Source organism: Heloderma suspectum, chromosome 2 (genome assembly GCF_057233095.1).
Source record: "Heloderma suspectum isolate Gila_16-S chromosome 2, 16-S_ref, whole genome shotgun sequence".
In the NCBI taxonomy this organism is placed as follows: domain Eukaryota; kingdom Metazoa; phylum Chordata; class Lepidosauria; order Squamata; family Helodermatidae; genus Heloderma; species Heloderma suspectum.
The window spans coordinates 129,450,779-129,476,257 of record NC_139459.1 but is presented as its reverse complement, the minus strand read 5'-3'; the positions used below and the strand labels follow the sequence as shown (position 1 = coordinate 129,476,257).

The window sequence follows — 25,479 nt, the reverse complement described above, 5'->3', positions numbered from 1 at the left end:
GGATTACTGCAATGCGTTATACACAGGGCTGCCTTTGAAAACAGTCTGGAAACTTCAGCTAGTCCAAAATAGGGCAGCAAGATTGCTAACAGGGACTGGCCAGCAAGATCACATTACTCCAGTACTTTTCCAGCTGCACTGGCTGCCAGTCCATGTCTGGGCCCAATTCAAAGTGCTGGTATTAACATTCAAAGCCCTAAACAGCTTGGGACCAGGTTATCTGAAGGATCACCTCCTCCCACATGTGTCTGCCTGGACCCTAAGATTATCCTCGGGGTCCTTCTCTGGAAGCCCCCGCCAAAGGAAGTGAGGCAGGTGGCTACCAGGAAGAGGGCCTTTTCTGCGGTGGCACCCAGCTGTGAAATGAGCTCCCTAGAGAGGTTCACCTGGCACCTGTGTTATACTCCTTCCAGCGCCAAGTGAAGACCTTTTTATTCTCCCAATATTTTAGCATTTTAGCTTCCTAATCTTTTAGCTCTGGAGTTTTAAATCTGTATTTTAAATCTCTGCATTGCTGCTAGGTTTTATTCTGGTTGTACTGTTACATTGTGGTTTTAAGCTTTCATATTTTATATTGTTTTATGCTGCTCTCTGTGGTTTGAATTTTTGTGAACCTCCCAGAGAGCTTCGGTTATTGGGCGGTATAGAAATGAAATAATAAATAAATAAACAAACTCAGTGTACACATTGCCTAGAGCAGTGTGGTTGATGCCATAATTGTGGTTGCTGTCATTCTGCTTCTGGTAATGACTTACAATGTCAACTCATGATGGTTACATACCACAGAGTGGGTAACATTTAACCACATGATTTGCTTGAGCCATATGGGCAGAAGATGCTGATGTTACCTGGAGTGATATGGGAGCAGCCAGAGAGGCAGCAGTAACCACATTCTCTCAGTAACATGTAAATGGGATGCTGGACATCTTATGGCAGGTAAGGAGCAGCAACATCATCAATCCCACTTCAGATAGAAATAAGCTTAAAGTCAATCATTAAAGCCTGTTCCAAATTACTATGCACTTATCTCAAAATGTACTGCACCATTATCCTGTGCTTCCTATGTACATATCATGCTAATTCTCTGCTCAGTGCATGTTTGTCCATCTCATAACAGCACATGAACTCCTTCCTTCTCGTGTTCCTGGTAATTCCTACCATACCTGGGCTTCCCACTCTCAGCTGCATTCTAATAACTTGAACATGGAATCTGATTTGGCTTTTTTTGTTGTTCCTTTTGAAACACATTGAAACACAAGCACATCCTCTTGACACATTGGCATGTGCTTGGGCTAAGCCTGATCCTGTCTCAACATACCTCTCAGATTCTGACCTTGTAAAAAGGCTGTTCACAGCTTGACAGACTGTGATACGCACATCCCTGCAAGATAAACATCCAAATAATTATGTAGCAAAGCACTGCCAAGTGGATCAACACACCACGGTTTTCAGGAGATGCCAAGGCGGTGCTCTTTGCTTTGCTTGCAGGGCTTGTATGGCTTGGCCCTTGCCCCTTTATTGATGCTAATATAATTCGCTGGATTTAGTTGCTAACACTTTCCTTTCTGCTTGGCAAGGAGTAATCATTTGCTGAACCCAAACTGAGCATGAATTCCAATGTAGCTAATCCTGCTGCTCAATTTGGAGGTGTTCCCAAAACAACACACTCCTCTGCTAACATTTCCAGCCAAGCAGGACTTGCCTTCCAGTGGCTTTACCATTGTTTTACCACCACCACCACCACCACGACCACCACACAGTCCCTTATAATGGGACAGCAAGCTGCAGCCACTGAAAGGTAAACGTTGGGCCTCACTTACACGTTTCCAATGTACTGCTACAGAAATGCATTAATACAGAATCTAAGCGGATTCCTAGCCCTTCCCTCACATTTCTCCCAATGTTTCTGGTGGTGGGGGGAAGAAATGACTGTTAAACCAATGTAAGGCTGAATTTATACATAGCAGTTATACCGTTATCATAACTACTGGTGCCCATTGCTGTCATGTGTATCAATAGTTATGATAATGGTATAACTGCTATGTGTAGATTCAGCCCAGGTCGGTAATATAGATATGCCCTTAGTCTGTGAGAAGCTCATACAACAAGGCCATTCTGTATCCTTTGCTAGATCATTTAGCATGAGACAACCAGAGTCTATCTTACCATTCAGCCCTGCCTTACCATCTCCTTTCCTAGGAATAGTAGTAATAATAACATAGTGGTATTTGTTTGTTCAAAGTGTTTCACATATATGGAGATGGTATGTGTTAACCAGTCTATCACTTGCATGTGACTGCCAACATTCACAACTGTTTCTCCAACAAGTGGGAAAAAAATGTGGTTGGGATGTTCTGAAAATGCCCCTAGATTGCCAGATTTCCCCTGTGATTCTCAACAACACCCCAAATTCTGACATTCACTATAACAATATATGTCTAGCTTTCCATTACAAATCTGCTAAGATGGTTCTTGAGATTTCACAAGTAACCTAGCAGCCTTATCATTTTTCTTTCCCCATCTTTGCAGCCCTCCCCACCCCCTCCTGATTTGCTTTCTTTCATCTGATTTGTTTAGTGGGGCTGTAAAAGCTTGGGAAAATCTGCTTGGCAAGGAAGCATTTTTTTTTTTTTTTAACAAAAAAGTAGCTTGCCAAGCTGATGCATCAAGGGGAGTTTTAACTCTTTAGGGATTCTGGGTATATATCCCCATACTCTCCTCCTAAGCAAACAGGCAGCTGGCAGCGCTAGTCTTAAAGGATTAATTAGAATCCATGGTGAAAAGAAGGGAAAGGATAATAAGACTTCCCTTGCCTTAAATAAAATCGTCAGTGGTTCGTGAATTTGGGGCTAAGAATCAATGTTGAACATGCAGTTGGTTGCCTGTAAAAGAGAGAAATGTCATAAGCTAAAATCTGTGAAAAATATATCTTTACGTTTTTTAACCCCACATCTCAAAAAATATATATTTTACAGTTTTTTAAAACCTTGAACAAGAAATATATATTTATGCTTCATTATGTGTGCACTGCAAAGCAATAAAAGGTGTACCACGTCAAATCTGGATCAAGCTGAGCCCCTACCTTATTCCTTGTAGTTCATCCTGTATTGCCTTCTGACACAACCCCTACGAATTTTTATTTATTATTTATTATTATTGCATTTATATCCCGCCTTTTTTCCTCTTGCAAGGAACCCAAGGCGGCTTACATTATCCTCCTCCTCTCCATTTTATCCTCACAACACCAACCCTGTGAGGTAGGTAGGGCTGAGAGTGTGTGACTGGCCCAAAGTCACCCAGTGAGCTTCCATGGCCGAGTGGGGACTAGAACCCGGATCTCCCAGCTCCCAGTCCAACACTCTTGCCACAACAGTCCATACCACTCTCTCAAAACTATGTCACACTCTTGTGTAACCAAGAAACATCACCCTGAGGAAAAGCCACCCCGGTGGTATCCCTGAGTACAATCCTTTCTCCCATAGAAGTTTCACTGGGAGGGTCTAACACGCTGAGTCCAGATGAGGAAGGGATAATATAGCTGATAGTTTGTAGTCCATCTTTGTGGAGGATGTTGGTGGATAAAGCTTCTACATCTATCTAAAGGCTCTTTACGCCAATGCCCCCCTCCCAAAAGTGGAACACAAGCCACCAAGAATATTATCTTCCAAGATGATACAACAGCACGGCCATTACACTTTGTCCTCCTTCAGTTATTTTCAGTTTGGAGACAGCTTGTGTCCTCAGGTCAATGGTGCTGCCATGGATACTCGTATAACTCCATTAGAGATGTAAAATTTCCAGGAAATTTTGAAGCTCTGAAAAAAAAGAATTTTGCCTGGTTTTGTCAGAAAAAAACAGAAATTTCAGGAAAAATAGAAAAATAAGCGCTCTCTCTCTCTCTCTCTCTATATATATATATATATCAGTCTTTACAGATCTAAAGTCACTTTGTTTCTTTACCACAGACTTCAGCACCTATCAGGCTCAGCAGGATGGCGAATCGTCAGGAATGCTGGCTATTGTAGTCTAAAACGCCTGTAGGGCACCAGGTTGAGGAAACCTGCTTTGGGAATGTAAAGCAGCCTTTATGTTCCTAAAGTTATATTATGTATGACATGGTTTGCTTATAAAATTATCATTATATTTGGAAACTTTAAAAAGTGAGCTCAGCAAATCTGTAATTATTGTCTGAATAAACTATACTTTTAAAATTTAAGATAACATGGTTAATTTGAGCGAGCCAAGTCTTACATAACATATTTTAGATTCCTAGTTTATGTCTGACCAGAGGGAACTTCAGCAAGTAGTCCCTAAAACATCTGAATCATCCCAGAAACCAGAAGAAGCAGGAAGACCTGGAGGCAAAGGAAGACAAGTCTAGAAACTCAGGACTCTGTAGAACAAAATCCAAACTGTCAAGAATGTACATTTTCTTCCATATTATATGATGACTCTATTCTTGTGCTGGGAAACTGGGCATGACTTGGAGCATCCCAAAATATCTATTAGTAAAGGATACATCGGATCAATAAGGGCACAATCCAATGGGGATAGTCAGCTGCCTCTGAACTTGGGGTGTGGAAGGGAAGTTTTCCAGTGGCAGATTTCGGCTGTCTAGCCAGGGCGGGTCGGAGCGAGGGAAGGCCAGATGGCACATAGGAAGCATTGTAGCAACACTTCCACCATCCCTGCCCCCAGGAATGCCTCCTTTCCCCCTGCTCCATGTTGCTCTTCTGAGCACAGAGCTGGGGACAAACTGCGCCTCTTACGAGGCAGTGGGGGCAGGGAGCTGGTTTTCTGGGAACCGACCTTGGAGAGCTGGCTCCGAGGTCAGTTCCCATAAACTGAAAAATCCTATGGCCACCTAAGCCACTGTCCATAGGATTGCACCCTAATTTTTATAAGAAATTAAATAACTATGGTGAAAATCTTACAGAGAGAATTAAAAAGTATTTCCCCCATGGCTTCACTATTTCTAGACATTTTACATCTGTAGTCTTTCTATAAAAGAATTATTACATATTTTTTAGAAATCATTTGGTGGGGAGTAAGGGCTTGGTAACAATATATAAACACCTTGTCTTAAATTCTAAAAGAAAATATTTCATAATCCAAAGCTGTTCCATTTAAAAAACAAAACAAAAAAACCCTGGAAAAAAACTGGTTTTCTGAAATTTTCCTAGGCCTTCACATACATAGTATGCCAAGATACTCATGACTGATGTGGAACAATGCTTTCTCTGCTTCTGTCTCCAAAGGCCTCTCCTCTATCTAAGCTATGTTGATGACAGCTTCATCATCTGAACTCATGGGCAGAAGATCCTTGAGAAATTCCACCAGGACTTCAATGATTTCTTCTATACAATCAACCCAAGATAGAATCAACCCATGCAGCAGATTCATTTTCTGGATACTACTGAGTAATTATGCAGACATACTGTGTTGTATCCAATGTTAGTCTAACTTAAGTCCCATTGATTTCAATGGCTCTACTCTAAATAGAACTAACATTGGATACAACCCAGAAGTGTCACATCATACCAGAAACCCACTGATCCCTACAGATCTATATACTTCCACTCAGTGCATACCACTCAAACTATTGTTTATGGCCAAGCCCTACAGCACAACCTAATTTGTTCCATATTGTTCTCAGCTGGTGTGTGTGTGTGTGTATAATGTATAGCAACTGAAAACAGTGCTTCATGCATCTGATGAAATGGGCTTTAGTCCACAAAAGTTCGTGCCACAATAAATTAGTCTTTAAGGTGCCATATGACTCTTTATAGACTAAACAGACTGGAAAAGACTTCAACCAAAGAACAGGTTTTGACTGTGCCTATTAAATCCTGAATGTGACACTTTATGGTGAATAACAGGTTGTTAGTTGACAAGAATGGATTCTCCTGAGACCTTCTGATCTATATGAACTCCTTTCTTTGAGCATGGCCATTAGCAGAAATAAACAAACATTCTTCATTTAAATGAGCCCCCCTGCTGGGCTGCCTCTATTAACCCCACGCTTAACCCCTACCAAAATGCCCCTATTTGCTGTGAGCCTGTGGCATATGCATTTGATTAAAGTGACTGCTGCTTTCCTAAGTAGCTTTGCTGGCACTAGAACATGGAACTGTTGGAACATGATTGTTTGGCCATGAATCAGCCACATGGTATAAACTGAGTCTGAATTGGCCAACACCAGTAAGCATCAAAATCTGGAAAGAGCACCCTGCAATATGAATATTTCAGCTGTGTTCTACTAACCCATTTTTCATGGTGTAATACCACTGGCTTCAGTGAAATAATACCGAGAGGAAATGAAGCCCTACTATATGTTGGAATGTTGGATGGATCTCTTCCCCATCTCATCTCAAACTGTTCAATCGCATTAACAAATTTGGATAACAAGCCCCTTCTTGTACTTTTGGCATTTACACAATTGTATACTTGTTCACTGCAACGTTAATTAACGCAGAACAATTACCACCCCTGGATGCGTCATTACCATGAACTGAAATCCCCTTTTGGCTCCTATGTGTGTACTGAAAGGGTAGACAAATCTTATCTGGCAGCTGGGCTACACTGGGTTTGCTGCAGTACCTGAACAAAATGTGATGGGGAGAGGCACATCTCTAAACACGCAGTTGACTCTCCTCACAGACTTCCCTGACATTGCTGCTGAATGCTGGGTGGGGTGGGGTGGGCTTTCCTTTTTCATCTGGGAACACCAGTGGAATGTGGCTATCATATAAACTCAAAAGTGGGACTGATTGTGAATGATTGTGAGCAGTCATAAGCGACCTTTTTTGCAACCCAAAGAAGCCACTTGGTATGTCTATGTACTTGGTTCTTAGTGTATCCATTGCATTTTATAAACATCATAAGCCACTTTGGAGATGCTAATTGAAAACCAGGATATAAATCAACTTGTTAAATACATACATTCCAAGACCTAGCAAGAAGGAAAAAGTGACAATTGGTTAGGAAAATAAGATAGTTTGTAACATTTGATGAGACAGTCAAGAGTGTAATAAATTTCAAGAGATCAACCATGCAAAAGAAGCACAGGAGAAATGGAGTCAAATCCTGTTGATTGCACAGTGTGAGATCAGCAAGCCAGAAATCGCTCTACATCAGCAGCAGCATCTTATGGAAAAGCCAGCTTCAAACATTCCATCACACTCTAGTCACTAGAATCTAGCGTGAGCAAGAAATACCACTTGGAATGGAGCTGTGCAGACAGCAGCAGGCTTGATTTTCAATGGCTGGGGTTAACAGGGGTAAGGACCAGGCTGAACTCCCCCTTGATGCCATTCACCCCTATAGAGAAAAGTAAAGCACTACACTTGTGGACCTCCTCAAACACTTGGGGGAAGATATGCTAGTGTTCCCCTGTCCTTATAACCAGGAAGCAGACTCTGTGAAACATATTCTGCTGATCTGTCATTTTTCTGATGGAGCTCAGTGGCGAATGATTGCTCCTTTACTGGCCACACGACCAGAAAGGTTGGCTCAATTTTATGTCAAACACTTGCTAACAGAAAAAATCCCATGGGTGTTGTTAGTAGTGGCCAAATTTGTATCAGTGGCAGTGAAAACAAGGAAGCAATTAAATATCGGGCGCTAGAAGGAAGGATGTCTTTGGGGGGATTATCCCAGGGTGTTTGCTGGTTTGCATATAGGTATATATGAGCTGATGGTACCTATGATGTTGTATTTTGCTTTGTATCCAATATTATTGTGCCTTGCTTGGTTTTATTCTTGGTCTGTTGACCACAATAAATAAATGGAATGAGAACAATTTGTTATAGGGCAACTAATAAATTGAATTCATTCCTTTTGTTAGTTGCCCTATAACAAATTATTCTCAGGATGCCATACAATAAAACACAAATAAAATCCAAAAATCCACATACAAAAAAATCAAAAGCAGCACCCTAATAAAACTATCAATGCTAAAACAAAGCAGAGACTACAATGTAACAGGCAACAAGCAACACGGAGTTCTAAAAGTTACAGAGTTAAAACCAGTTCAAAGCACAGGATGGTAAAAGCATGTGACAATTAAAAAATGTCTTTGCCTGATGCCAAAGTAAGATTAGGGAAGGCATCAGGAGGACCTATCTGATGGGAATTATTTAGTATTGATGGCTCCTGTTAGATAGGCAGTTAGCAGAGAAAAACAAAAGCACAGAACAGAATGAATATTTACCAGTCCCACATGCACACAAGGCTAAAAAAGAGGCCACACCCTTCTTCAGTGAATAAAGGTAAAATAGCTTTACTCACAATATAATCTTGCATATAATATGCAGGTACAGCATATAGTTTCAAAGAAGTTCGTTCAGTCGATTTGCATTCTATAACACTGGCAGGAGAAAGAGCAAACACAAGTGCTCCCAGCAATGGAGGAGGTCAGAGAAAGGGGGGGGAGAAATGGGAGGAGGAGAAAGAAGAAATCACAAGAAACCACAGTGTAGGCTACAGAGATCCTAAGGCTAGCTGTGGTCTAAATTCCCATGCATTAACTGCAACACTGCCCCCTTCTAGTAACTTGCAGATGAGGTTGCAATATTTCCAACACTATCTGGGGAGGGCATTCCATAGATGAGGGGCTACTGCTGAGAAGGCCCTCTCCCAAGTAGCCATCTGCTGTATCGCAGCATGGGAGGACACTTCACTATTGGAGTAAAGGTAAAACTTGCCTTACCCTCCTGACACTAGAAAAGGTATTTTGAGTTAATAGCAGATGCATCAGGATTAGCTGGCATGGTCCTATTACCCCTCATGTGGGTTTTGTTGTTGTTGCTGGTATGAACAGCCCTGTTATCTTCGGTCTGTGCGCACCCCACCAAGCACTTATCAAAATGAATGGAAATCATGCACCCACCTGGCTTTGGTGGATTTCACCTTCCGTTTCTTCCTTGATGCTACTATCTTGCATGATGATTATATCTCTGACATTTCCAACTTGCCGGGCGGGGGGCAGGGGGATCAAGAAGAGTTCATTACAGTAATTACCACTCAAGTGGTAGTGGAAACGCGATTATGCAATTTATAAAAATGCAAAGAGGGGAGCTGCTCTGATTGTGACTGATTATTTTTGTTAATGAGCTCTGGCATTAATCAGAACAGGCCAACTGACAAGGATAATAAGAACAGCAGTGGAAACCTAATCTACAGATCACCTACAAGATCACCTGCAGATCAGTTGTTTTTATCACTAGAAGGGGTAATCTCTTCCTACGTTGAAACATTTTATATGCATTCGGTTTTGCAAAGAGTTTCGCTGCTTTTCCATTCCCTTAACTAGTAACTGTATTTTGAGCTGTATTTTGGAAAAAGGACATGAAGAACAAAATAGTAGTAATTTAACATCTGGATATGCAAAGATAGTCCATTTCAGTAAAACATGGGCAGGGCTGGTTCACACCTACCTTTTCCAACAGGGTGAATACAGTACTCAGACATCAGTGCTGAGAGGCAACCAATCAAAGTAGGCCTCATCTCCTTACCAGAGAGCATTGCCTGGAAATGGTGGAGACAGGCCACATCACCAAAATACAGGTCCCATGTGGACTGAGGATATCATGCATGAGTATTGAGCTTTACCTCTGAGTTGATGTGCAACAGCTAATGGAAGTTCTGCTTTGTAGGTACATGAGCAGGGTTTGCACCAAGATTTTACCCCAAGTTACTGCAGGGATGGCATTGGAAATTACTCTGCTCATCAGGGTCAACATTGGCAAAGAATCCTCTCCATGGAGTTTCTGCTGGCAGAGGCAGGATGCTTCTCAGTGACTGGGTTTGCATATCCTGCTAAACCACAGTGGGTTGTTATTGTGAGTGGCCGCAGAGTGGCTTAGCGTGACATCCAAACCTGGAGCAGTTTTTCTGCTATGGGTAGTTTTACACAAACAAACCACCCTGAGAACCCATGATTTGTAGTATTGTGGCTTAGTGTGACATCCGAACCTGGCAAGGCAATTTTCTATTGGCTTTCGGGAACAGTTAGAGAGCCACCTGGCAAGAACGGTAAAACTCCCTGCTGCTCCTTGTGATCTGGCTAGTCCCGCTGCCATTCTGCCCCATCCCTTCTCAGCCTCAAGATGATTTTTTTTTGGTAGAAATCTTGAAGAAAGGACACCGGAGAGTGTCCTGAACACACAATTTTCCTCTCCCTTGTACTGCTCTGCAATTAAGTTTGCATAATTTCCCCTGCCGTTCTACTACTCTGCTGTAAAATGTACAGTTTCCACCTCTGTTGTACTGCTGTGCCTTGAAATTTGCATATATTTTTCTTTGCGATCCTGCTCACTGCTCTGTAACCCTCAAATACATCTGACAGCGAGCAACAGAGACCAGTGGAGGGAAGTAACAAGCGGGGGTGGGGGGTGGCTGGAAGGTGAAAAAGAGGAGTTTAGGGGTGGGTGTTATTGCTTCAGTGTAATAACATGAAGCAGCCTTCTAAAAAAAAAATTAAAAAGTGTTCAGGAGCAAGGGAAGCCCAGAAGTAGACATTGATAACAGGGGGATACGGGTGTGCTTGGCTAAACAGAGGACAGGCAGTCTTGTACAAAAAAAGGTTTGTGAATGCTTTCCCACATTCATAAGGGCTTGGAGAACGATTCCCTTTTTGTGTTCTGATACAAGTGGCGGGGGGGGGGGGAGCTTCCCTTGTCAGCCGGCAACACCAGTGGACCAATTGCAGAAAGACTGCTGATGTACAGAATAGGGAAACGAGGAATTCTGCTGCAAAGGTACCTGGGATATGTCCTGGCAGCGGCCTGGAGGACTGAAAGGAATTGAAGGAGAAACAAGCCATGGGAAACTGCCACGTGGGTGATCATCTGTCAGGAGTAAGGGACAAGCCACCCACCATGGCTTCTTCTCAGGGTGGCTTACCCTGACATGCAAACTCACCCAATGAGATGGTTTAGACAATCACTGCAGCCCATCATGGCTTATTGAAGCCATGGTGGGTTGTGGCATGTGTTGGTCAACTTTTGCATATTCAAGCTGCAACTCCAGCTTGTCATGTTGTGGGAACTCAGCAAGGGTGGGTTGTTGGCATGGTTAACAAGCCACAAACCTCTAACAGCCCATTGGTTGTGGGCAGTTTGTTAATCATGCTAACAACCCAGCCTCGCCAGGTGCACATGACACAACAATATGCAAAATAGCCAACTGCACCTGCCGCTAAGCCCCAGGGGTTAATTAACTCACTGTGGCTTAGCGTGACGTGTGAACTGGCACGTTGCTTCTCTTAACATTCAGACACAGGTCTAGGGCAAACCTGCACACTACATTTTTAAGCCACTGTCAAGCCTGTTTAAAGTTCAAATTCTGTGTATACTTACTTGGGAGTAAGTTCCATTAAATTCAGAGGGGCTTACTGTTGAGTAAATGTGTGTAGCATCAGGCTGCATGTATCAAGGCTCCCATCTAAGGTACAGGTGAGCTGACTTTAGTTTTGCATGGTGTACTGTCTTCTAAATTTACAAAGCAAGAGCACTTATTCAGAATCTTTTAAGTGATACTGGGTTCTGTGAAGGAGCTAGGAACCTCAAGAACTCTTGGCACAACCACAAAACTCAGAATGCAAGAAGAGTCTGCTCAGTGGTGCTGTCAGGCCTGGAAGGATTTGGGGGCAGAAATCTTGGGCCCCAGTCTACAAGTGATCAGGAGGGCCCCCAAATGCAGCAGGGCTGGCTCACCATATTTTGAAGAAAGTGAAGTAATTCACATGATCATCTAAAGAGCAACCCACCCTAAAAGACCATTAAATACAGAGTCTAAAATGACTCTGGCCCTGCTGGATCAGACCCAAGGTCCATCTAGTCCAGTCTCTTGCATCCCACAGTGGCCAACCAGATGCCTCCGGCAAGGCCACAAGCAGAGCTTGAAGGCAAATAGTCTTCTCCTGTTGTTGTTCTGCAGCTGCTGGAATTGAGTTACATATTGGGGCTCTTCACACAAAATGCTAAGCCACACTCAATGGTTGAGTGTGGGTTGTTTTGAACTGTGGGTTGTTTGTTGAACCTTGGGTTACGGTTTTGTTTGAACACAGCCAAGGTGGCTTGTTAACCATGTAGCATGGCTTATTTTCCCGAACAAGCCACTTTGAGAGCCCATGGTTTGTTGTTGGCTTGTACCCTGTGGATAACATCCTGCATTCACACAATACACTAACCCAAAGTTCAACAAACAACCCACAGTTCAAAACAACCCACCCTCAACCACCGAACGTGGGTTAACGTGTTGTGTGAACAGCCCCATTGCCTTTGAATCCAGATATTCCATCTAGCCATCATGACCAATCATGACTGACTACAACTAAAGAGGAAACCATACAGTTAAATCAGCTTGGAACCACTTTAAATGTGTCATGTAGATATGTCCTTTGATCACACAGTGTTTTTCTGAGTTGTTCACGGGTGAGTCCAGATACTGCACTCCCTACCTGTAAATACATATACATGTGAAATTATGACACCATGGTGCCTGCTGGTTTGGAAATGGCAATATCTTTTGTTTCTTTGTGCCTCTAGTCATCAAAATATAAACTCATTTTCTAGAGTATGTTGGTTTTTGTATTCTTAAAAGCATGGCACAATCTTTAACTGCTGTATATTCCATGCACACATACCTGTCCATAACATTTGGACCAAAAGGAGCAAGATTGATTTCTCTTCTTATCTCAGTACAACTATTGTGATGGATTACCCAAATTTTCAAACTCCCTACTGCACGTTTGGGGTTCTCTGCCCTGCCCCTGCACCCGCCCTTTAAAAAAAAACCTCTGGTTGGGCAGCTTTCTTGATTCTAGGGATGGAATGTTTTACCAATTTTGCGTAGCAAACTGAGAAGTTTTCTGCACAGATCCCGGCTGTGGCAGCTACAAAACCATTAGTGAAGGAAACAGTTCAAATGGACAGGGCTTCATCATCCGGAGATGTTCTGTGGAGGCAGCTGCTGCCATCTAGAGGCCTAAATCTCAGGCTTCGCTAATCCTTAAGGTTTCAAAAACATGCTGGTGGGCATCACATTTTTGTTGTACAATTAGGCAATGAGTAATTAGAATGAATATGTACAAAATTAGTTTAAAAGTGAAAACACTTTGAACCCATTTTTGTTGTTCAGTCGTTCAGTCGTGTCCGACTCTTCGTGACCCCATGGACCATAGCACGCCAGGCCTTCCTGTCCTGCGCACTCTCCCGGAGTGTGCTCAGGTTCATATTCATTGCATCGGTGATGCTATCTAGCCATCTCATCCTCTGCCGTCCCCTTCTCCTTTTGCCTTCAGTCTTTCCCAGCATCAGGGTCTTTTCCAGAGAGTTTTCTCTTCGCATTAGGTGGCCAAAATATTTCAGCTTCAGCTTCAGTATCTGTCCTTCCAATGAGCACTCAGGGTTGATTTCCTTTAGGATGGACTGATTTGACCTCCTTGCAGTCCAGGGGACTCGTAAGAGTCTTCTCCAGCACCAGAGTTTGAAAGCATCGATTCTTCGGCGCTCAGCCTTCCTTACAGTCCAGCTCTCACAGCCATACATTACTACTGGGAAAACCATAGCCTTGATTAGACGGACCTTTGTTGGCAAGGTGATGTTGCTGCTTCTTACTATGCTGTCTAGGTTTGCCATAGCTTTCCTCCCAAGGAGCAAGCGTCTTTTAATTTCATGGCTACAGTCACCGTCTGCGGTGATCTTGGAGCCCAAGAAAGTAAAATCTGTCACTGCTTCCATTTCTTCCCCTTCTATATGCCAGGAAGTGATAGGGCCAGATGCCATGATCTTAGTTTTTTTAATGTTGAGTTTCAAACCAGCTTTTGCACTCTCCACTTTCACCCTCAACAAGAGGCTCCTTAGATCCTCTTCGCTTTCTGCCATTAGGGTGGTATCGTCTGCATATCGGAGGTTGTTGATAATTCTCCCAGCAATCTTAATTCCGACCTCTGATTCATCCAACCCGGCATTTCTCATGATGTACTCTGCATATAAGTTAAATAAGCAGGGTGACAATATGCAGCCTTGTCGTACTCCTTTCCCAATTTTGAACCACTCGGTTGTTCCATGTCCGGTTCTTACTGTTGCTTCTTGACCCTCGTACAGGTTTCTCAGGAGACAGGTAAGGTGGTCTGGTACTCCCATCACTTTAAGAATTTGCCACAGTTTGTTGTGATCCACACAATCAAAGGCTTTGGCGTAGTCAATTAAGCAGAAATAGACGTTTTTCTGGAATTCTCTTGCTTTCTCCATGATGCAGCGAATGTTGGCGATTTGATCTCTAGTTCCTCTGCCTCTTCGAAACCCAGCTTGTACTTCCGGTAGTTCTCGGTTCGCATACTGCTGAAGCCTAGCTTGTAGGATTTTGAGCATCACCTTGCTGGCATGTGAAATGAGCGCAATTGTGCGGTAGTTTGAACACTCTTTGGCGTTGCCCTTCTTTGGAATTGGAATGTAAACTGACCTTTTCCAGTCTTGTGGCCATTGTTGAGTGTTCCAAATTTGTTGGCATATTGAATGCAGCACTTTAACAGCATCATCTTTTAGGATCTTAAATAGCTCAGCTGGAATACTGTCATCTCCACTAGATTTGTTGTTACTAATGCTTCCTAAGGCCCACTTGACTTCACTCTCGAGGATGTCCGGCTCAAGTTCAGTGACCGCACTATCATGGCTATCAAGGACATTACTATCATGGCTATCAAGGACATTAAGATCTTTCCTGTATAGTTCTTCTGTGTATTCTTTCCACCTCTTCTTAATCTCATCTGCTTCTGTGAGGTCCCTGCCTTCTTTGTCCTTTATCATGCCCGTCTTTGCACAAAACGTTCCCTTGAGGTCTCCAATTTTCTTGAAGAGATCTCTAGTCTTTCCCATTCTGTTGTTTTCCTCAATTTCTTTGCATTGTTCATTTAAGAAGGCCTTCTTGTCTCTCCTTGCTATTCTCTGGAACTCTGCATTCAGTTGGATATATCTTCCCCTTTCTCCCTTGCTTTTCACTTCCCTTCTTTCCTCAGCTACCTGTAAAGCCTCATCAGACAGCCACTTGGCTTTCTTGCATTTCTTTTTCTTTGGGACGGATTTCGTTGCTGCCTCCTGAACAATGTTACGGACCTCCGTCCATAGTTCCTCAGACACTCTGTCTATCAGGTCTAATCCCTGAAATCTATTCCTCACCTCCACTGTATATTCATAAGGGATATGATTTAGGTCATACCTGAATGGTTTAGTGGTTTTCCCTACGTTCTTCAATTTCAGCCGAAATTTTGCAAGAAGCAGCTCATGATCTGAGCCACAGTCAGCTCCAGGTCTTGTTTTGACTGACTGTATGGAGCTTCTCCATCTTTGGCTGCAAAGGACATAATCAATCTGATTTCGATATTGACCATCTGGTGATGTCCATGTGTAGAGTCGTCTCTTGTGCTGTTGGAAAAGAGTGTTTGCTATGATCAGCGTGTTCTCTTGGCAAAACTCTATTAGCCCGGAAGCTAAGAGCAGCCTTTCCCAACCTTGTACCCTACTAATGTTTCGGACTAAAGCTCCCAAGATTCCTGACTATTGCCATGCTGGATGGGGCTGGCGGGAACTGATGTTCAAAACCCAGTTGGGGATGGCTACTAACAGGAAGGCAGATGAAGGAGCAGGCCTGCACAACTTGTAGCTCACCAAGCTGAGGTTCACCAGCCATGTGGGGTAGACTGCAATGAACTCCCTTAACCTGCCAGGGAATGTAAAATGGGACAGGGCCAGTTGGTTTGACCAGAAAATGATTACAAGAAGAGCCAGCCCTACCATTAGGCAGAGTGAAGCAGTCACCTCAGGTGGCAGATACTGGGAGGGGGCAGCCCCTCCGCACATGTTAATTCTATGCACAGTCACAGTTGTAAATAGGGTAGCATCAGCAAAAAAGTGGAAATACATGCCAAGCAGAAAAAATGAGGACACAGATTTACATAATATTTGCATACGTATAGATGCAAATTTAGAAATAACTACTACAACTTAAATAAAAATACAGTCAGGGCCAGAAATATTGGAACAAGGATAACTGTTTTGGCTGTTGGCCTCTGTACACCACCACACTGAAGTTGAAAGGAAACACACCCAGATGGGAGCGAAGTCAGGACTTTCAGCTATAATTCAAGGGGTTGGACAAAAGTGGGGCACTAACCATTCAGAAAGTACAGCTGGTGGCATACACCTCCCCCGATCGTTGGTGGCTCATAAGTAATGGAACCAATAGCTGATAAGCAGCTGCATGGCCAGGTGTGGCCTGTTTCCTGGGTACCCCATGACCAATCAAGCAGATAAAAGACCTGGAGGTGGTTCTGAGTGTTACATTTGCATGTGGTAGCTGTTCACTGGAACTCCCAACATGAAGTCCAAAGTCCATGCGAGTGAAGGGGGCCATCATTAGGCTGAGGAAACAAAATAAATCCATCAGAGAGATAGCAAAAACAGTGGGAGTGGCCAATACAACAGTTTGGAACATCCTGAAAAAGAAGGAATTAACTGGCAAGCTCAGCAACAGCAAAAGGCCTGGAAGATCATGGAAGAGAACTAAAGTGGATGACCACAGAATTCTGCTCAGGGTGAAGAGGAACCCTTTCACAACATCTATCCAGGTCAAGAATGCTCTTGAGGAGGTAGGCATGTCATTGTCAACATCTACAGTCAAGAGACGGCTTTATGAATGTAAATACAGAGGCTTTACAACAAGGTGCAAACCACCGGTAACGCTCAAGAACAGAAAGGCCAGATTAGCCTTTGCCAGCAAACACCTAAAAAGGCCTGCCCAGTTCTGGAATAAGATTCTTTGGACTGATGAAACCAAGATTTAACTTGTACCAGAATGATGGGGAGAGAAAAGTACGGAGAAGGAAAGGAACAGCTCATGATCCAAAGCATACCACATCATCTGTCAAACATAGTGGAGGCAGTGTTATGGCATGGGCATGTATGGCTGCTAATGGAACCGGGTCACCGGTGTTTATTGATGACCTGACTGCTGATAAAAGCAGCAGGATGAATTCTGAAGTGTATAGGGCTATACTTTCTGCTCAGATTCAGCCGAATGCTGCCAAACTGATAGGATGCCGCTTCATATTGCAGATGGATAATGACCCAAAACATACAGCAAAGGCTACCCAAGAGTTTCTCCAGGCAAAGAAGTGGGATGTTCTTCAATGGCCAAGTCAGTCACCTGATCTCAGCCCAATAGAGCATGCTTTTCACTTACTGAAGACAAGACTGAAGGCAGAAAGACCCACAAACGAGCAGCAGCTGAAGGCAGCTGCAGTAAAGGCCTGGCAAAGCATCTCGAGGGAGGAAACTCAGCATTTGGTCATGTCCATGGGTTCCAGACTTCAGACAGTCATTGACTGCAAAGGATTTTCATCCAGGTATTAAAAGCGATCCTTAAGTTTGGAATGTTGGTTTGTTCCATTACTTATGAGCCACCAACAATGGGTGTGTGTGTGTATGCCACTGCCTGTACTTCCTGAATGGTTAGTGCCCCACTTTTGTCAAACCCCTTGAATTACAGCTGGAAGTCCTGACTTCACTCCCATCTGGGTGTGTTTCCTTTCAGCTTTGATGTGGTGGTGTACAGAGGCCAACTGCCAAAAAAGTTATCCTTGTTCCAATATTTCTGGCCTTGACTGGACATTTCACCATAGTAGGGAAGACTGTGACCAGGTGACCTGTGTCCCCCCTTTGTCTGTTGTCCAGTTGCTAACTATTGGTGGGCAACTTCAAGATCCCTGCTGCTCTCCTTCCTCATGCCTTCGCATATTCCTTCCATGGACAGAAGCAGAAGGCTTCTGATATAACAGAGCATTTCTGCTGGCAGAACGGGGCATGAGACCATCTTCATAGATTCACCACTCCCCTGAAAATTGGCTCAAGTGGGGGAGGTGGTGCTAGGGGCTGCTGAGGAGGGAGTAATCAGCTATGATTGCCCACGCACCCTGTCCACCAGTGGGAGCAGCACAAAAGAAGCTGGATCCAACCCAACAGTTCTTTGTTGTTAAACCAGAATTGAATTAGACAGCACTTTAACTACAGGGCAGTCATCTAACAACCTTTCAAATAGAGGACTGTCCTGTGTACATTAGGACACATGTCCACTTTAATTGTAAAGCCCTATCATAAACCATGTTCTGATGTAATTTTTGTGTGTGTGTCCCAGTAAATATCCATATATCTTTCAAATGCCACATATATTGAGCACAACCCCACCCCCCATGCTCAGCCGTACAAGATAATATTTTTGTTGGAGTGTTTTCATGTATTGAAAAGAGACCAAAGCAGGTCTACATAACATGTGACCCACCAAGACCCACACACCTCACCAACCATTTATCTTGGAGAAATTTAGAGGACTTACGCTGCTCAGTATGAGGACCAGAGAAAAGTATGCTCTCTTATTCAGAAATGGACTAGTGGAACAAGCAAATATGCTGACCACTTTGAGTATAGGCATGAGAAAGAAAGGAGTGCATATTAGCTGCAATCCAGAGAACTGCACAACTATCTCCATGCACCTATTTGAATCTTTGTATTGTGTTTTCACCTGAACAACAACCCTTAGGGCTGGGTCAGAGGTTTCAGAGTTTTACAGTGTAATCCTGTTCACTGAGTTCAGTGGGGTTTACTCCCAGGTAAGCAGGTATAGGATTGCAGTCTTACCCTCCTTGGTCTCTAAGGAAAAGAAAATAACCTGCTTCTGAGATTTTATTCCTTAGGTCCCATCCCAAGGCGGCGTCATCTTTCTAAAAAATATGTTGGATAAAACATCTTGCCGTGAACTTTTGCTATTGATTCTACCTTGTCCATCAGTCATTATCCTATGAGCAGCCAAGCACTGTTGACTCTGACCCCTAACTCACTAGGTTCAGTCCCCAGCTCTCCCAGGAGTCACCCCCCAAGCTCTTATGCCCAGATCCCTGTCTGTTCGGGAGATCTGGGAACCCTAGGAATCCCACTAATACCACATGGCAAACCACTTTTGAAATTCACAGAGTATATTCAAAAACACTTTGTGATGTGACATAAGAACATATGAATAATCTTGCTGGATCAGACAAAGGCCTATCTAGTCCAGCATTCTGTTCCCACAGTGGCCAGCCAGATGCCTATGCAATGGCAGCTGGTTCCCATTGTGGCTGATGGGGAAGAGGGCAGGGCAGCTAACAGTAGCCAGAGGCAAGGGTAAGCAGAGCTGACGTACAAAACAGCTCACTTGAATCCACATTTTTCTGCTGCAGCTAAAGGCCATTTTACAGAAAGGCAAACTGAGGCTGCATTCTGGTTCCGAGAAAATATATTGCGGCCAGTTACAAAAGGATCACCTCTCCCTCTCCCACTCTCTCGCCTTCATCTGCCCCTTCTTCCTAAGACTGCAGTCCTGTGCATGCTTACATGGGAGCAAGCACCACACACCTACTACATATAAAGTCTTAAGGATCCAGGTGGAGAAAACTTTGCTACTACTTCAACACAACAGTTCCCCCACCTCCTTTTCTTTTCTCAAACAAGGCAAAGCGATGAGACTCAGATACAACTTGCCCAAGAAAATGAGCACAACTCTCTTATAAATACAATATATATATATATACACACACACACACACATATACATATACACACACACACACACACTTCCTGCCTTTATCTCATCTGTCCCCCACAGGCTGCAATTCTATACATGCTTACATGAGAGTAAACCCCACTGAACTCAGTGGACTTATTTCTGAGTAGATCTACCTAGGATTCCTATGTGTGCCCCATTATTTACACACCACTTACATACACATCTCCTCACTCCCCATAACCTTGCTAATAGCTGATGGGGGAGGGGAGACTTTTGGGGGTATGAAAAAAGAAAGGAAGACCAGAAGCAAGGCAAGGGGGAGCAGTGCACAATGCAGAAAGGACATGGTAAATGGAGAAATTTTAAAAGGAAATTAAAGGGGGCAGCACAGAAATCATTGCAAGTGGGTGAGTGGGAAAGATTATTTATTAATTAAAGTGACATGCCTGCTGCTGCTTGCTTGCTTCCTCAAGCTCTTTCCCAACCCACATGGTTACTGCAGCTGGGTAATGTCCCATGGGAACAGGGAAAAATGGCAGTCAGAGAGAGCATTCAGTCTCAATGCCCTGCCTAAAGCAATGTAGACAAGAGGTTGGATTCAGATTTAGAAGCACGCACCCAGGTTGGTAGAAGTGGACGTCCCTGTCCGCTTCTGCTGCTCTTTGAAACTCCGCTTGTACTTCCGGTAGTTCTCGGTTCACATACTGCTGAAGTCTAGCTTGTAGGATTTTGAGCATCACCTTGCTAGCATGTGAAATGAGCGCAATTGTACGGTAGTTTGAACATTCCTTGGCATTGCCCTACTTTGGAATTGGAATGTAAACTGACCTTTTCCAGTCTTGTGGCCACTGTTGAGTGTTCCAAATTCGTTGGCATATTGAGTGCAGCACTTCAGCAGCAGCATCATATGCCTGCCTTACAGCCTTTCAAAGTAGGAAAAGATTACTGAAATAAAGTACTAAATAATAAAGAGTATTAACCATGGAGCACCAGAATATTGTTCATTGTAGGGTCCCCCATATAACTCAGTACCAGTTAGTTTGTTATGACCAAGCACTGTTTGTGGCTGTTTATGATCTCACCAGGTGGTCCTTATAACATCAGACCAATTTCATGATGAAGGTAGTTTTACTACTGCTACCCTGCATTTCTGTATGGCAGAGAGGGTAAGGTCAAGTCAGCTGGTTGTTAGAAACAATAAGACTTCCATGGGGATACATTCAGCATATGGTGCATGGTCAACTGAAATGACCCTATGATTTTTAGACCACAATTTGATTGCAGTGAAAAAATATAAGGTTTTGCCATTATATACTTCTAACAAATAATCTACACAAACAGCAGATCACATGGTATAATTGTTCCTGGAATGTACTGCTCTAGATGGGTAGTTACATGGTTGAATTCCCCCCCCCCCGCCTGCCGCACATACACTCACTCTAAAGTAAAACAAAACACAACACTATATTTCCATGGGGAATGGCTGTAGCATAGCCTTCCCCCTGAAATACTTGATTTCAATTTACAGAGTTGTTTGTTTTTAACGTGTGAGAGCATTCAAACAAAACCTCCCTCACATGCAATCTGAAATAATGCAGTCCAAGAACAAATGTACCAGATGATCTGCAGTGTACTTTGCTGTGACTGTAGGAGTGGATCAAAATATTGTTGATACATTATGCTCTAATAAGTTTTGACAGGCACTGTGACCTATGAGATAGAATTACTTTCTCTTAAGTAATAGAGAAAGCCACAGAGAGGATGCATATTTCATCCTGATCCCTGATGAACCCACAGAAACTGCAGTCCAGCTGGAAAATTACCTATATGCTAAGAGAACCATCTATTTTAGCAACTACATTATTCCACAGCAGATGGTGTGCTGTTTGTTTAATAATGTGGTAGCAGCCCTAAGGCATGTTGCATTGTTCTGTATTCTATACTCATTATACCCATAATGTAGAAGTATGGACGCAAAGGGCAACATACCCAAATCCATAATTAGGCTCCCAAATATAGCCACATCTACCTTCCAACTTTAATCACATCCATTAGGAAATGCTGACCTCTGCATTTGCTCAGAAACACATAAAGATAGCTTTCTTAAGACAAATAGTTATCCTGCAGGCATGTTTAGAATGGGTATTCTGCGTCAAGCATAGCCTTATTATTTTATTTAATACTGTGCGCAATTTCCTTCTTAGAATAAGTGCTGTTGCTGATGCTAGCACTGCCTGCCTTTGTGACTGCTTGCTACCTGCTCAACCTGTGTATTCATAAATACATTACGAAGACACCATGAATCTCCAGTACTCTATCTTTACAAGGATGCTGACTCTGGAAAAGACTGCCTATGAAAATTCCTACTGCTTGGAACCTGTGTTTGTAGTTACATATGCTGAAGTCTGGAAATGGGATGTGGGTGAGGTTCTAGTATAAGCAAATTATATGCACTTATCCTGCATCAAGAATTGTATTTAATTTGAAAGCTTGGAACCCTACCTGATTAGCACATTTGGACAACAAAAGGAATCTGAACCTTTTAAATTCCATCCATAGGTCCAATATGACAATCTTTCTTGCCACTATGACAACCTTATTCTATTACTGTTTATCTATGTTTGTTCCTAGGGTCCCCCTTAGCTCCTTCATTTTTATAACTGGTGAGAAACATCACTATTAGTTCTACTTTTCTAAAATGGAAATAACCATATTTATCCCGCTTTCCCCAGGAACTCAGGGCAGCATACATGGGGTTCTCCCATTTCATCAATATGACAACTGAGAGATGGTGACTTATTCAAGACCACCCAGTAAGATTCCTGACAAAGCTGTGATTTGAACACAGGTCTCCCTCATCCAACATTCTAGCCACAATGTCAGTCACACTGGTTCTCTTACACTACTGGCTTCAAGACTAAAGCTTGAGATGGGATGTCACTTATATTGTTTAAAATAAATGATCATATGTTCAAAACCTGATTATACAAAACCTGAGAAATACTGAATTCCCTGTGTCCGTTCAGTGATTACAGGACCAGTTACGCTATGCTTTCTTATTTATAGATATATTGAGATCTAATCTAAACAAAAGACAACTCAGCTAGGGCATAGCAAGAAGCATAGGGGAATCCACAACCTACTAAATTCAATAACAAAAATACAGATGTCCTAATGGAGGCACATTATTGTAAATGACCACTGTTAATAGTGTGATTGTCACCATCAGTACTTTCTGCATTGAATCGCCTTGACCTCAATGTTTACCATCCTTCCCCCTGAAACTCTCCATAACACTCCATGCATCTGATGAAGTGGGCTATAGTCCACAAAAGCATATGCCAGAATTGTTAGTCTTTAAGGAGCCACAAGACTCTTTGTTTTTGCTGCAATAGACTAACATGGCTACCCTCTGGAAACTGTTGCTTTGCTTTGGTTTCCAAACTAAGCAGCTGAGTTGTCAATTCAGCATGCAAGCTGGTCTGTATGCATTGAAAAATTAAAGGGAAAATAGAGTGTAATTAAAAAGGAATTCAGAAAATTGAGTCTGACCTTGATCTTAGTTGTGACTAAGGCTGTAATCCTGTGTATACTTGAGTAAGCTCTTCTGAACTCAAGTAGGATTTACTAATGAATAATCATGCATAGGCTCAGGCTAGGGTGGCCAGATGCAAAAAAGGATAGGGCTCCTGTACCTTTAATAGTTGCGTAGAAGAGGGAATTTCATTTCAGCAGGTGTAGCTTGTCATGCAAGTTACATCTGCTGAAATTCCCTCTTCTACAGAACTGTTAAAGCTGCAGGAACCCTGTCCTCTTTTGCAACTGGACACCTTATTCAGGCTGCACTTCCCAATGAAAGTAACTGTACTTAAATTAGTAATTGCTGCAACTAACTTTTTTTTTTTGTTTGGGGTGGATATGCAGCCCAAATCCCACACATTTAATTTAATTGGGAATAAATCCGATTGAGTTCTATGAGGCTTACAGTGTAGTCCCATGCATATCCAGTGATGTGAGGTGGAAAGTTTTCCAGTGTTCTACTTTTCTGTGGAAAATTTTCCATTTCATAAGTTCATTAGTAAAAACAAATGTATGTCAATTGCAAATACACTATTAGACAAGGTTGGCAGTTTCAAAGTTGTAATTAATGTTTTTCAGGTGAGTATCCCTAGCAAGTATGTGAGAGAATACATATATGCACTGAAATACATATATGTCTCAGTGTAAAATGTAACTAATAAGTACTGACAGCGAAATTAAAGGTGCCCCAACAACCATAGAGAAACAGAGTTGAATTCTGTTGAAACAGATGAGTGGTTGCCAGCATTTCATGCACATTTCCTGCTAAAATTAGTGGATCAACAGTATTCATTACCTGTATTTTTTCTTAAATGTAAATAATGTACAGAACTACATGCTATTGCTTTTAAATTTTTACAAATATTTCAATAAATATTTCTACATAATATAACGTTTAAATCACATTAAGTATGTTTTAACTTTTTCCTGAAATATTTCAGGTCAAATACTTGTGGTGTATTGGTACAAACAATTAACATAGGGTACCTTTTTTAGCTTTGTTGTTTACTAAATACAAGTAAAATAAATATGCCAAATTAGATGACTTTAGGCTATGGCATCAGACTATTTTCCAGTGCAAATGCAACATTTTCCCTGTGTGTGATGAAAGATTTTCCCTGGAGTCAGTAATAAAGACTTTTATAAAGTATAACAATAAAGTCTGTTGGTATACTTTATTTTTAAGACAGAACATTTACATTGACATTAATTTTTTATGTCACTATGAGATCTTTAATATATATTCCTACTTCTAATGAATTATCATGTTTTGCAGGTTTTCAGACTTTTCAAGTAAACTTTCCTTGAAGTTGTTCAAGACATGGCAGGCATACTACATAAAAATTGAGAGTAGTGTCTCACTGACTGTTTTAGGTCATCCATCTTGAGCAATTCACATACACAGATTGTTTATCTTTTCACATTCAAAAATCAAAATACATTTGTCTCCTCTTGAACATTCAGATTCAGATAATTTCAGTTCCTCTGCTGACAGTTCATAGTATTACTATTTTATTTTTGTCTGCAAAATATTTTGCTTCCTTCCAGCAAATCTTCAATGGGACTGTCTCCAAATAAGTGTGTATCAATTTACAACCTTAAAACTCAAAAATACTTTTCTGCAAAGTTTGTACAGTCAACAAAAGAAATGTATGAACTTGTGTAAAAATTGAAAGTTCTCCCATTTGAATACTTTAGAGAACTGCACTGCTTCCACACAAGCCATTTTATCTGAGGTTGACATCACATCATATTGAAGTTCTATAATCCCCATAGCCAGTCAGAAACTGAATAGCCCTGTTCAGGCATTCCTAATCTGTGGATAGTAAACACCTTGTCACTTCTGGTGCCCTCAGCATGTGGAGGATGACTTTGTGGGGACAGCCTCCTGTCTGTGAGGGCTCTCCATGCAATCTAGAATGCCTGAATAGGACTTGTGTTTGCCTTCCTTCTTCTTTCCGGATAATCAACGTATGACCTCGAATATATTTTAGCCTATACTTCTTCCACTATGGACTTTACATTTCTTGAGGGAGAGATGCATCTATGTTCCTAAACTACATAAATTAACAATTATGCTTAGAACCATGCCTTCCCCCATTATTTTTCCAAGAACCAGAATTTGTTATTTGCCTTTCTCATGTCGAAGACACGGGGTGGGGGTGTTATTGGGATATAGCACTATATTTAAGTGCAGTGTAGAACTGTAGTTATAATTCTGCTTCCATCTAATCATGGAACAGCAATGTCCGTTAACAACTCTGAAGGGCCTACTGTGGGAACATCCATTCTCTCTTAAACT

The 25,479-nt window shown here is 42.3% G+C and overlaps 1 protein-coding gene across 9 annotated transcripts in view; it reads right to left on the bottom strand.

Moving 5' to 3' along the window:
* The window catches only part of LOC146352735 (uncharacterized), a 47,507-nt gene that overhangs the window by 20,058 nt on the left and 1,970 nt on the right, over window positions 1–25,479 (bottom strand). The window contains exons 2-9 of one of the 9 annotated variants that reach the window (XR_014787824.1): window positions 16,177–16,423; window positions 15,223–15,428; window positions 11,361–12,463; window positions 9,438–9,528; window positions 8,891–8,970; window positions 3,694–3,815; window positions 2,814–2,882; window positions 1,319–1,381 (exon numbers count right to left, since the gene is read on the bottom strand). Coding sequence is in view for 4 of the 9 variants with exons in the window: in XM_084834753.1 (XP_084690879.1) it covers window positions 3,741–3,815; window positions 8,891–8,970; window positions 9,438–9,528; window positions 11,361–11,429 (315 nt within the window). In the remaining 5 variants the exon portion in view is untranslated. Of the gene's footprint in view, window positions 1–1,318; window positions 1,382–2,606; window positions 12,464–15,222; window positions 15,429–16,176; window positions 16,424–20,426; window positions 20,522–25,479 lie in introns of those variants that run through there. The other 8 variants (XM_084834753.1, XM_084834750.1, XM_084834751.1 and 5 more) reach the window with 8 other exon arrangements.